Below are 14,178 nucleotides of genomic sequence, written 5' to 3' on the forward strand. Positions count from 1 at the left end.
TAAGATAGAAAAAGACTGAGAAATGGCTGAAGAGAAGACGACAAGACTACATTACTTTTGTTCATCAATCTAGTTTATTTTATTCCCTTAATCTCTTTAATTTTAATTATAATTATGTTTGTGATTATGATTACTATTATGGAGTAGGTTCTTTTTATGTTAAGGGTTAATTCAAAACCCAAGATATGAATTATTGATTATTGATAATGAATATTGTCCTTTAATTTCTCTCAATATTATATTGTTTCTATTTTTCCAATTGAATGTTATGAATTTTGTGATTTTTTGTTAGGTGGCCAACTAATTAAGGTTTTACATTGTTCAATTGTCATCTTAGAATTACTACTCACCTAATAGTTTAGGATTTTAAGTGTGTGTGATAAATTGCAATTGATAGTGATGTCAAAAGAATTGTTGATTGTGATGAAAAATAGAACCTAGGTTAAATGAATTATATACTTCATTAATTTATTGTCTAGATTAACTTGTTTCCATAGGACTTAATGCTTTATCTAAGTTAAATAAATTGTATGCTTCATAGATTTATTGCTTAGATAAAAGAGTTAATTATTAAGCGTTTCGCCTTGATTACTTATACTAGGGAGACTGAGATAATTGACTACTTCAGCGTTATCTGCGGGGTTAATAGTTTAATTGAGAAATTGGAATAATATTTATTATTAGTAATTAGGAATGATTGATGAGGGTGGAGATTAACCTTTAACTGTTTCTTAATATCGTAATATCAATATTTAATTGCTTTCTAGTTTATGTTATTTAATTTTGAGTTAAAAATCAAAATCCTCTTTTAAGTTTTAGTGTTAATTCTTGAACAATAAAGTGAACGATAGTCATCGTGGGTTCGACCTGTGCTTGCTATTATACTGAAATAATTGGAAGTATTGAAAGAAAAATCATTGTTAAATTTGTGTGGTATACGACAGCCATCAATTATATTTTTTCTAATTTTCTCATTTGATTATTTAATTAATATTTAAAACAATATATTTATCGTATGTAGCCACGGTGGACCTTGAGATAGAAGTTGCATTGCAAAATTTCTATGGTATTTCTAGAAATTTCAAAATTTGGTTGATCTCTTGCTCAAGTAATAAGGTAAGGTTGCCCAATCATAAAAAAAAAAAATTAGGTTACTTTGTCTTCGTTCCGTTATTTAGAAAATGCAGGAAATTTCAAAACCCATTTTGTCAAAGTGTTGAGTTGAATCAAAGTGGAATTTCAGAATTACCAAGTCTTTACTCATGAGTTAATCATGTTCCAATTCTGTAGTAAAAGTTTTTTCATAATTAGGGTTTTGTTTTTTTGTTTTTTTTGGTGATTTGAGACAAAAATTCTTGCGTGTTACCTTGGGTTTTTGGAAAGGACAACCCAAAAGTTAGACTTAGTTTAATAGAGTGAAAATATCCACTTAAGTTGTAAGTTTGAAATTTTTTGTTTATAAGAATCTCATTTTACACATTAATTTGATCAAAACTAATGGCGTATTATTGATGAGTAGTGATTAACACATACTTTAGTTATATGCATTTTTTATAGACTATAGTGTCTACATCACTTAACAATATCTATAGATAAAATTAAATATATATTATAGTGTGTAAAAAATGTGTAGCATTACTCATAATTGATAGATTAGTTACAAAATTTGTTTTAAGACATTTTTACAAGGGATAATCTATAGTTTTGCGAGCCATTTACAAGTAATTAAATTTGGCATATTTTATGAAATATTTACAGTAAAAATATATAAATTATTAAGTTTGTAGCACTTAAGTATCTAATTTATTTTTTTGTCGACGAAAGTATCTTTCGTTCCTGTTTTGCTGTAGTTGCCAGTTCCAACCGTTAAGTACATTTGTGACATATTGGTGAAAGTACCAAATTAAATGAATATTTGTGGTGAACGAACCTAATTTAATAAATATGTGAGACAAAAATACCTAAATTGTGAGATATTTGCGGCAAAAGTATAAAGATTATAAGTAAATTTGACATCACAAAATGAATTTAACGGCAAAATGAATAACTGCAACAAAATATATACAGAAAGTACTTTCGTCGACAAAAAGATAATTTCGGAAGAAATAATTTAATTACTTTTGCTACTAATATAAAACTTTTAAAAGAGATCATTTTACAAGTAGGAAGTTTACTCATTTGGTATATTTTGTTTTTGCAAAGTATTATTTCGGTACCCTTTGTTTTCAATAATGTTTATATGGTACTCCGTATTTTGAAAACATAGATATTTGATATCATAATTGTAGCTTGTATGATTGATATTAATTTAATTAAATTGGTAAAACTTTATTAATTAAATTTGAGTTTAGAGTACCAAATATATACAATTTTAAAATAAGGGTATTAAATAAGCATTATGTGTAAACACAAAGTAACAAAATGATACTTTAAACTAGGGCTGAGCATAAAATCCGAAAAACCGAAAAAACCGTGTACACCGACCTACCGAACACCGAAAAAACCAAAACCGTTTAAACCGAAAACTGAAAAAACCGCCAACGGTGCAAACCGCCACTGTTCGGTCGGTTTGGAAATTTTGGGTGAACCGACCAAAAAAACCGAAACCGACCGAACACAATAAAATAATAATATAATATTATATAATTATTAATTATTAAAAATTAAATTTTTTAATAAAAAAAAAACTTAAGGCACTTATAAATGTAATTATGTTCTATATATTTATGTTTTAAAAACATACAAAAATGGAATCTAACAATCCAAAATTTTTAATTTTTTAACTAAAACTTAAAAAAAAAAATAATAATAATCAATTCGGTTTGGTCGGTTTAACCGACCAAACCGCGGTCCAAAACGGTCGGTTTTTTTTTAAACTAGTTTGGTTCGATCGGTTTTCGGATTGCACCAATCCGAATCGAAAACCGAATTCTGGATTTTTTTTTGTGAAAAAATCGCCCAAACCGACCGATGCTTACCCCTACTTTAAACAAACAAATGGTAACAAATAATTAGGACTTTTATATAAAATTACAAATAATTATGTATAATGTATGTATTAAAAATAAAAAAGAAAAAAGAAAAAAAAAACTCAAATCACGTGAAAGAGGGAGGAAGGCCGAGTCAAGGACTAGATCGTAAGAACAACGCGTCGACACGTGGCAGACAAAGAAGAGTACAGCCGCCAATCGTATTCTATTATTCACATTGTGGTCTGGTGAGAGTTTCAAAGTCCAACTTCGGAAAATACCAAAGTAGTACTTCCATTTTTCCAGTAATCTTCGACGCTCATGCATATTAAAATAGTAATTCAAATATAATAAATAAATAAAAATCAAACAAACGAACAAAAATGGCTCTCTTTCTTTTCTGGGTTCAGTCAGTCAGACCTTTGAAAACTTAAAGCTGAGAGCTTTCAAGCGACGACCTTTTCAATGGGACTTTCGTATGATTATTCCTCTTCATATTTTTATTATTGGTGTTCTTCAGTGGGAAGACTTGGAAGAATAATATTATGTGAGAAAGAGGCCAAGTAGCTCGAAATTCGACTCTCTGATCGACCATGGCGTCTAATACTCGCGGCTTTTCTCCACAGTCAGCGGCCGAGAAGGCTGTTTCGGTTATAGGCTTCGGCTACGATATCTGTTCCGATATTCGATTCTCTGCCTGCAAATCGGGTCCTTCCGGGTCGACATTGATCGACCTCGACCCGACCCAGACCAGAGACCTCGTTGTTCCTGGCGGGGTTCTTGTTCCTCATGTGCCCACCTCCATCAGATGCGATAAAGGAGAGCGCACCAGATTTCGCTCCGATGTCCTTTCTTTTACTCAGGTCCTTTTCTTTTCTTGAAATTAGTTTTTGGGTTTGAATTGGTTATAAGTTTGCAAAAAGAGATGAGATGAGATGAGATGAGGAGTTAGTATTGGAACCAATAAAGAAGGCATTTTTTTTTCATTGGCAATGATCAAAAGATTTGATAAAACCAGACTGTTGTTTTTGTTATTAGCTTAAAAGTTTTGGATAGAACAGTCTAGTTTTGGCCTACCCATTTGGTTTCATCACCCTATGTTCATGTGAGAATGCCTACTAGAAGCTTAATCTTTCTGTAGTAGAGTGGAAAAACCAATGGAAGATCATTTTTTTTCATTGGAAATGATCAAAAGATTTGATAAAACCAGACTGTTGTTTTTGTTATTAGCTTAAAAGTTTTGGATAGAACAGTCTAGTTTTGGCCTACCCATTTGGTTTCATCGCTCTATGTTCATGTGAGAATGCCTACTAGAACCTTAATCTTTCTGTAATAGAGTGGAAAAAACCAATAGAAGTGAGGTGGAGAAGCTTCTCATGATGTACTTTTGTATAGGTATATTTTTCTTTTAACATTAGTTCTATATTACATGTTAGAAAAGAAGTAAATTTACCTCTTTTTTTGTTCATGTGAGAATGTCTATTAGAACCTTCAATTATTCTGTACTAGAGTGGAAAACCCAATAGAAGTGAGGTCATGATGTACTTTTTTATAGATATATTTTTCTATTGACATTAGTTCTATATTACATGTTTATGTTTCAGATGTCAGAGCAAATGAATAAAGAGTTGTCTTTATCGGGAAAAATTCCTTGTGGGATGTTTAATACTGCTTTTGGCTTCCGGGGATGCTGGCAAAAGGATGCAGCTACCACAAAGAGTCTTGCTTTTGATGGTTGGTTCTACTCACTTTACAATATTGAGCTAGCAAGGTCCAACATTTCACTATCGAAACAAGTGAAACAAGAAGTACCGAGCTTATGGGACCCTGCTGCCCTCGCCGAGTAAGTGTTTTTAACTGAAAGTTGGACTTTTCTATCTGTTCTGATAAAATGCAGTTTGTTCATATTAACTGCTAAATGATCATCATTGAATTTGAATGCCATTTCTTGTGCTTAAAGTGGAATTTGTGCATGTAAATCTCTAACAATGAGGTGTAGACTATTTAAACATGTGCTGGAAAGCTTTGTAATAATCAAATGCCTATTAGAAAGAAGCTTATGTGTGATGTAAATCCTACACCCTTCAAGAACAGCAAACAAGAAAGTAAAACAGCAAGAGAATCAAACTAAAACTTTAAACCAAAAACAACACCAACAAATTACTTGGTTCAGCTCAATTAAGAGCCTACATCCAAGGTAGAACAGCCCCAATGAATGGCTGTAATGGCTTTATTTCTCTCAAGTATCAAGTACAATTTTACACAAGGGAGACTTGCTCCACACACAAGACAATTCTCTCAAAAACAGAACTTACAAAACAGAACCAGAACTGATACAAAACCTTCTCTTTTGAAAACTTGAAAACGAAAAAAGTAGTAATGAGACTATTTAAAACCTCTAACACTAATAGCCCTTAGCCAACTGTATTAACCGAATTTTGAACTTCATCCAATGAGATAAAACCACTTCAGCAGTCACTTAAGTGGCTTGAACCAATCACCACATTATGAAATAAGATTAAATTTTTCATTAGTGGAAACTGAAACCATGTCAAACATGATTTGGTTATGGGAAGTGGATTTTAACCTTTAAATTGGTTCTCTCGGTTATTGAAATCATAATACTTATTTTGATAAAGGGAAAAATTACCATGCCTTCGTTTTTCTGCATGAAGTTCTTTTATTTGAAGAAGGCATTGTGTAATGTCAAATTCTCATCGGTACGAGTCAAGGGTCTTCCTTTGATTTCCATATAAAGAACACGACTAGCATTCATATATCTACTGAATTCATAGAAGCCGGAACTTGCTAATGATTTTTTATTTTTTTTTGAGATTACACTTATTTTGTTATGGGAAGGATAGCGTCCATCTATCGAAAATTGTATGTTTAGTTGTCTATTTTGTTTCCTTATCTCATATTGTCCGACGACCACCATGAGTTATAATCAATCTTACCTTTGAAAGTTTATGTTCTTATTTGTAGATGCTACCTGAATTTTCAGTGTTTGTTAACTTTTGATTGACAATATGTTTTTCTAGGTTTATTGAAAAGTATGGCACTCATGTTATTGTTGGGGTAAAGATGGGAGGCAAGGATGTAGTTCACGTCAAACAGCTACAAAATTCAAATCTTCAGCCCAATGAAGTGCAAAAACTGTTGAAAGAATTAGCCGATGAAAGATTTTCTGAAAACGTAGACACACAGCCGGCTTTGAGTGCTAATGAATTATCCGGAAAAGTTATGGTAAGTAGAATCTTAAAATCTGCTTCATCAAAACCAAGTGATAACATCACCTTATAGAGCATGTAGGTCACAAAATTATTAATGACAGAAAAGTTAGGTTGGTTCCTAACAGAAGTCCATAATTTTTGTTTGTGTAAATTTTAATTTATTTAGTTATTTTTGGTCATGAACTTGGATTTTTTGCTTTAGGTAGGGAATAGCTCTACCATTTAGGTTCATTCATTAAAATTTCTGAATTTGAAGGCTTATAATTTTCCTGTTATTCTTCTTGTCTTGCCAGCCAACACTAAAGTTCTTTTTTGTTAAAATTCTACACCACCTCAATCTTGAATATCATCATGTTAGAATCTGAGTGTAGCCTTTTTCTTTTTCTTTTCTTTCCTATACTGTTCTGCATGTTTCATGAAAGGGGAAAGCTTTCGAGAATAGTGAGGGCAAGCTCCGTCATTTTAAACATTTATTATTCATCATTTCAGGAAGAGTGGTCGATGCCATTGGATTTTCACAATTCATTCGCTGCCTCATTTAGGCCGCATTCCATCACACACACAATGAAAGATGTAAGCTCATTGCAGTATCCCTTTGTGATGTTTTAGAGACAGAGCCTAATGTAATGTAGTTTATGTTAAATGGATTAAGACATATTTACTCAATTTCCTGCAGGAGACAATGAGCATAAGTGTTCGAAAGGGAGGCATTGACTTCGGTCAAAATCATAAAACGTGGCTTTCAACCGTATCACAGTCACCTGATGTAATATCAATGACTTTTGTCCCAATAACTTCACTCTTAGGTGGAGTTCCAGGAAATGGATTTCTAAGCCATGCAGTTAATCTATATCTTAGATGTCAGTATGCAACCCTCAAACTTTCTGTTTGATTCCTTATTACTAAACCTACTAGTGAATACTTGTTTTCTCTCAAAAAAATGCAAGTAATTGGTCTTTTTGGTGTTAATTGTCGCGCTGGATCCATCCAAGGTGCTTTAGATTTGTGTTTTAATTTACAATGAGAATCTTTTATTGTATCAAACTTTGTGCTACCTGCATTTCATGAAGATTAAATAAAGGTTTCCCAGTGCTTTATTCTCATTAGTACTACTTCTTCATGAGTATATCTCAATTACATTCTGGTTTGTTTCTTATTTCATTGTAATTTTTTTTAAAGCATGTCATAGGCTTAGTTATACTTTTTATGACATGGATCAATGTAGTGCATTGAGTATAGTGTTGAAGAAGACAATAAATGTATTTTTAATACTTCTGTTCTGTATTTACTATTGGGTACTGCTGCATCGAGAGTTTGACCTACACCGGTACATATTAAATATCTTGAATGTAGGAAGTAAGATAAGTGTGCATATTCTGTGTATGAAATCTTTCTAAACAATTAGGTTATTCATTTGCATGTTCTGATGCATAATGCAGATAAGCCACAAATAGAGGAACTGCATCAATTCTTGGAATTTCAATTACCACGCCAATGGGCGCCAGTGTATGGCGATTTGCCTCTCACTCTTAGGCATAGAAAACTTGCTTCCCCATCTCTTCAGTTCACTTTTATGGGACCCAAGCTTTATGTTAACACTATGAAGGTAATATCTCAATTCAGTGCAGCAAAATGACAATTTCTTTTAAAGAAAGATCAATCAGAATTTATTTTCCCCCCATCACTGTCAGAACACTGATCCCTTATGATTCACACACCTTCCAATTCTCAGTTCTCTCTTTCTTTTTGGATTCCAGATCGTACAGGAGGCCTGAAATTTTTATCTATTAGTTTACTTTAGAACAACTGACATATTTTCTATGTTCTCGAACATACGGTGACAATAATAATTCCTTGAATTTCTGATTAGATCCTGTTTTCCATTTTTACAAACTTTCAGATTGATTCAGGAAAACGGCCAGTCACAGGACTCCGTTTATACCTAGAAGGTAAGAAAAGTGATCATCTAGCAATCCATCTCCAGCATCTCTGTACACTTCCCGATAACCTCCATATCCCGGATGATCATAGTTACGAGTCCACCAATGAACCTGTGGAGCGGGGATACTTTGAACCTGTTAAGTGGAGCATTTTCTCGCATGTTTGCACTGCCCCAGTTCAGTGTAATGGTGCCTGTATTGATGAATCTGCTTCAATTGTTACAAAAGCCTGGTTAGAAGTTAAAGTTGTTGGAATGAAGAAAGTCTTGTTCCTGAGGCTTGGATTTTCAACAGTGGCATCTGCCAAGATCCGTAGATCAGAATGGGAAGGATCTTCAAACACATCTAGAAGATCAGGATTTCTCTCGGCGTTGATCAGCACAAGATTTAGTACTGCACTAAATCCACCTGAGAAGCCAGCAAAAGTGGACTTGAATTCAGCTGTCTACCCTGATGGTCCTCCTGAACCTGCTAAGGCCCCCAAAATGGCAAGCTTTATAGATACTAAGGAAATGGTGAGAGGTCCAGAGGACCCACCTGGATATTGGGTTATCACTGGGGCAAAGCTCTGTGTTGAGGGTGGTAGAATTTCAATCAAAGTAAAGTACTCATTATTAACCATACTATCAGAGGACTCTATGTTGTTTTTGTAAAGGCCACATGGGTAACAAGAGCAAATTCTATTGTTCCTGTAAATTTTATGATGTATATTTACATTATTTAAAGTCATTTACAGATATAAATTGGCTCAAAGCCTTGTAATAATGGAAATCTTGATTTTTGTTGTTTTTTTTTTTGGAAATAACTGCTCAATATGTACTGGTTGTAACTTTAGGTGGTACAACTTGAGGAGCTCAAAGTGTCTTGAGCAGTTTTTCTAGTAGCCTTGAGAAATGTATAACCACCCTTGAGAACTTGTGATTGATTCAACACTATCAAGTTATAGACTTCTACCACAATTTGCCTTTAATAATGGGAGAGCATTAACCCCAAGGGGTGGCTCAGTGGTAAGGGCGAACTTGAGGGCCTTATCCGCCTCAGGTTCGATTCCCCACGGAGTCATTTAACCTCAGGAGGCTACTGGGGCAATCTCCGGCTGAAGCGATGTGCTGGCGGTCCAATTGAGTGAGTCATCGACCAATCGATGAGTCTCAGGGCTTGCTGGCGTGGTGGTAATACCGCTTGGCACCAGGGCCTCGAGGGATTAGTGGAGGTGGGGCCCCTGATACCCTCGGTGACCAAAAAATAAAAAATAAAAAAATAATGGGAGAGCATTGAAATGGAGAAAAATAAGGAATATATAATAATTATTAAAACCAAAATTTCCAAAATTTTTAGTTTCAGTTGGTATCTAAAGAATATAGCTTTTCAATAGGCCATCACATGTGCTATTTGCTTCAAAATCAGTAGACAAGCAAGAATTCATCTCACTAGCAATCACCAATAATCTCCACAAGAACATGATCCATCTTTGAAATGGTGGAATCTGTTGGTATCTCTCACAATTATCTCCCTTGAAACTATTTTGCAAATGAACTTGAGTGCAGTATGGCAATCCACGCAGACTCGTAGATTCTTCTTCACCCTAATGGGAGCTCCTGGAGGAGTGGCAATTAACCCGAAAGCCACTGCAAGCTTCTCACTATGGTGCAATAGAAGCTGTTCTTTTTCATTTCTATCTACATCATGAAGGTCCATCTCCACCATAGGAACATAACCAGCTTTAATCATGAGATCACGCAGCTCATCAAGCTTTGCATATATCTCCTTGCTTCTTGAATGACTTATATCTCGTACTATAAAGGTATGTACTTTGTCTTGAACCTCAATCCAACTGATTCCAGGTTCCTTCTTTACCTTGTTATATTTCATAAGTCTTCTCACGTCTGCCACATTTTCCCACAAACCAGCTGATGCATAAATATTAGCAAGTAGAACAAGGGTACCAGATTTTTCAGGCTCGAGAATTAAGAGCATTTCAGCAGCGCGTCGACCAAGCTCAACATGTTTATGAATTCTTGCTGCACCTAGAAGTGACCCCCAAACTGATCCATTTGGTTGAAATGGCATTGTATTCACAAGCTCCATCGCCTCATCTAACTTCCCCGCTCGGCCAAGTAGATCAATCATGCAAGCATAATGCTCTTGCATGGGTTCAATACCAAACAACTCTTTCATTGATTCAAAATAATTTCTGGCTTCAGTTACCAAACCTGCATGATTGCAAGCACAGAGTACACTAACTAAAGTTATATGATTGGGCTGGACGCCATCTTTAAGCATCTCATCGAACATTTTTAAGGCCTCTTCTCCATGTCCATGTTGAGCAAGTCCTCCTATCATTGCAGACCATGAGACTATTCCTCTCGCTGCTATTTCTGAGAAAGAACGACCAGCATCATCAATGCTTCCACATTTTGCATACATGTTAACTAGAGAATTCCCAGCAAATACGTCAGACATGAACCCAAACTTAAGAATGTGAACGTGGATCTGTTTCCCTTGTTCATATGCTGATAAATTTGCACAAGCATTCAGAAGAGAACTGCATACGAATGGATCAGGCCTGATCCCCTTGTCCTGCATTTCTGAATAGAGCTTTAAAGCTTCTTCACCTTGACCATATTGAGCATAAGCTGCGATCATGGATGTGAAAGCCACTAAATCTCCAACTGTGCATTCTTCGAAAATTCTTGCTGCATCTTTTACTTGGCTACATTTTGCATACGTATCAAGGAAGCTATTTATAACATAAATGTCAGATTGGTAACCAGTTTTCACAGAAATCGCATGAATTTGTTGGCAAACCTTAATAGCTTGTAATGTAGCTGTTGATTTTAGGACTGTAGATAAAGTAGTCCGGTTGAAACCAATCTGCTGCTTGTACACCTCAGAAAAAATCCATAAAGCTTCTATATCCTCTCCATTCTGTGAATGCCCAGTGATTATAGCATTCCAAGCAATCAAATTCTTCTTTGGCATCAAGGAATGAACCATCCTTGCATCTTTCATCATCTTACACTTCGAATACATATCAATGAGTCCAACATCTACAAACACATCTGATTTTGTATCCATCTTGATCAAGCTAGAATGCAGCTGCCGACCAAATTCTTTAAGCCCCAGTCCGGCACAAGCTTTAAGAGCACTTGACAGTGTAAACATATTCAGACACAGCCCTGATCTTTTCATGTCCATGATCAATTTTAATGCCCATTCATGGTCCTCATGATGAACACAACCAGCTATGATGGCATTCCAGGATACTATATCAGGTTGTGCAATTTCCTTAAAAGCAGAAATTGCTTCTTCAAGACCTCCTACTTTTGCATACATGTCAACCAGTGCATTTGCGGAGAATGGATCTGACTCATACCCAAGCTTTACCAAAAATCCATGAATTTTCTTTCCTTGAGTACCATCCCCGAGACCTGCACAAGCATTTATTATACTTGATAATGTAAACTCATTTGGTCTAATTCCACTCACAATCATTTCCATGAACAACTTTACCGCCTCTCGACAATGATCACGCTGAATGTAACAAGAAAACAAAGAATTCCACGAAACAACATCTCGTTCAGGAATCTCATCAAAAAGTCTTCGTGAATCCACAAATTCCCCACATTTTGCATACATACAAACCAAAGTATTTGCCACGAACACATCTGACTCAAACCCTGTGACCAACGCAATCCCATGGACCTGCTTCCCCAGGTTCAAATCCTTTGTAATGGAACAAGCCTTAAGAACACTAGGAAAGGTGAACTCATTAGACTTCACTCCCAACAAGTGCATATCATGAAATGCCAGAAGGGCTTCTGCACCAAGCCCATTCTGAACATACCCAGATATCAAAGCAGACCAAGAAACTAAATCTGGTTGAGTACTTTCATCAAGCAGTTTCCGGGCATACCCAAAACACCGACACTTAGAGTAAAAATTAACCAAATGGTTTCTCAGATTTGGGTCTCCAAACAATCCAAACCTGATGATGTGGGCATGGATTTCCACACCTGCTCCCACAATCTTGGAAGCAGTACATTGTGACAGTAGCTTGGATATGGAAATGGAGGTGTCTCTGTCATTGCTAGAGGTTTGAATAAGTTTAGCGGGAAAAGAAAAACGGTATGAAAGAGTAAAGGGTTTAAAAGTTAGGTAAAGTCGTTGGAGGGAAAGCAACGGAACACACTTCATGGTCCATTGGATTTTTATCATGGACACCCTCTGTACAACCTCAAATAATACTCAATATGGTGCTAAAGTTCTGAAAAAAATTGTACTAATTTGCATGAACTTTGAAGTTGGTAAATTGTTTCGGAAGAGTATAAAACTTTGACTAGTAGACCAATTGTGTGCTTTTTTATTCTTCTTTTCTCACTTTCTTTCCTTCTTTCTTTCTCTTCCATGAACAGCCACCACCTCACACTATTGGTCTACCTTCGAAACACGCCAGCCATGGATGAAGTTAGTCGATCAACAAAGCAAATGCAAAGTAGGTGAGCCATCTTTGAAGAGCTTCAGTTCAACTACCTCTCGGCCAGAGGCTCTTACGACACTATATTGTCCCACATCTAACATATATATATTTTCTCACGACAATCTCGCATATATAATTATATATTATGGTGATTAATCTCAGGTATTGCTAATTGGTTTGAATTGTTTTATGTGTAGATATATTAATTTTGTTTAATTAATAAAGTATGATATAAAAAGGGATTGTTTTCTTTTAATTTCTTCAACAAATAAAAATTAAAAAGCTTTGTGAAAAGAAATTGTTTTCATTTTTAAATTTAATAAGTATAATTAGAAAAAAAAATAGTGTATTAATAAAAATACCTTATAATTATGATATTATTTCAATAGTTTTGGCTTTTGAGTTTTGGAATAAATTGAACACAAAAAGAAATTCATCCCTCTCTCCTATTTAGGTATAGTAAGGCCAATGAGAAAAGACAAATCATGTCTAGTCTTTACATTATCACAGATATATCCACACATACATATTTAGTTTCATTGTCATAATTTTCTTGACTATCTGTTTTGTTTTGTTTTGTTATTTTTTTTTTTTTGTTTGTTTGGTGTTTCTAATAATAGTGTTTATCATTCGAAGTTTAACTATTACTCAGATGAGGTTAGTATTTTTTTTGGAGTGATGTTTTACCGGATTGGTCTATTAGAGTCACTTGGTATGTTTAGATTAATTATTCTTGTTTTGATCTCTTTCTAATCTGGATCTAGAGTATGTCTGGTTAGTTTTTGATCTCTTGTCTTGTATTCATTCGACGAGATTCGTTAATGATCATAGATTTCGTGGATCATTATTTTATTTTTAGTGGTGATATTTTGATTGTATTTAGGTATTTTGATTGTATTTAGGTCTTTACTCATTATTGAAGTTGATAATTATATGATGGTGAACATTATAAACGACTCACTAATTAGCCTATATTGGTCATTTGACTTTGTCTTGTAATCAGTTTGACCTATCATCATGTACATTGTTGGACTAGTCGTATGAATAGTGATAATTACCTATTTTTTAAATAGTAATTATAACCTCAGTTTTTTTGTTGCAAAATTTCGAAAAAATTTATGTTACTGAAATTATGGTTTAAAAAATCTATTTTCCATACATATATAAAAAAAATAAGCACATATGCAATATAATTTTTAAAATATGATTTCGATACTATAAATTATGTGTAATTTATTGAAATTTTTTCAAGACATACTATAATTATAACGAACCCTTTCGTAAAAAAGCCAAGACTAAAATTAATTTACATATCTAAAATAGGATTGTGCCTATCAATAAGGTAAAATAGCTTCTTTCATTATAGAAATTTTCCATAATCGAAAGGTTATTAAGTTATTTGGGATAAAGAGATGAGTTAAAAGAAGGACAACACCATTCATTACATGGAGTATGGTACACCTAACCTAACCATTTCATTTCATGTTAGTTGTACCCTAAGAATCACCACCCACCGACATTGTCACATTGTTGCAAAAATTGTGAGTTAATCTAAA

General features: G+C 34.3%; 2 protein-coding genes across 2 annotated transcripts; one reads left to right on the plus strand and one right to left on the minus strand.

Annotated features, from left to right (window-relative positions):
• Positions 1-3,263: 3,263 nt before the first annotated feature.
• LOC133801542 (MACPF domain-containing protein NSL1) lies at positions 3,264-9,101 on the plus strand. Its single transcript, XM_062239777.1, has 7 exons — positions 3,264-3,832; positions 4,574-4,812; positions 6,011-6,215; positions 6,692-6,775; positions 6,879-7,062; positions 7,642-7,808; positions 8,103-9,101. The coding sequence occupies exons 1-7, from the start codon at positions 3,563-3,565 to the stop codon at positions 8,793-8,795; spliced, it is 1,842 nt and encodes a 613-aa protein (XP_062095761.1). The 5' UTR covers positions 3,264-3,562; the 3' UTR covers positions 8,796-9,101.
• A 321-nt stretch (positions 9,102-9,422) lies between these two features.
• Positions 9,423-12,711, minus strand: LOC133801541 (pentatricopeptide repeat-containing protein At5g04780, mitochondrial-like). Its single transcript, XM_062239776.1, has one exon. It carries the CDS (start codon positions 12,358-12,360, stop codon positions 9,580-9,582), a length of 2,781 nt encoding a protein of 926 aa, XP_062095760.1. The 5' UTR covers positions 12,361-12,711; the 3' UTR covers positions 9,423-9,579.
• Positions 12,712-14,178: the final 1,467 nt, after the last annotated feature.

This window comes from Humulus lupulus, chromosome 9, assembly GCF_963169125.1.
Source record: "Humulus lupulus chromosome 9, drHumLupu1.1, whole genome shotgun sequence".
Classification (NCBI taxonomy): Eukaryota; Viridiplantae; Streptophyta; class Magnoliopsida; order Rosales; family Cannabaceae; genus Humulus; species Humulus lupulus.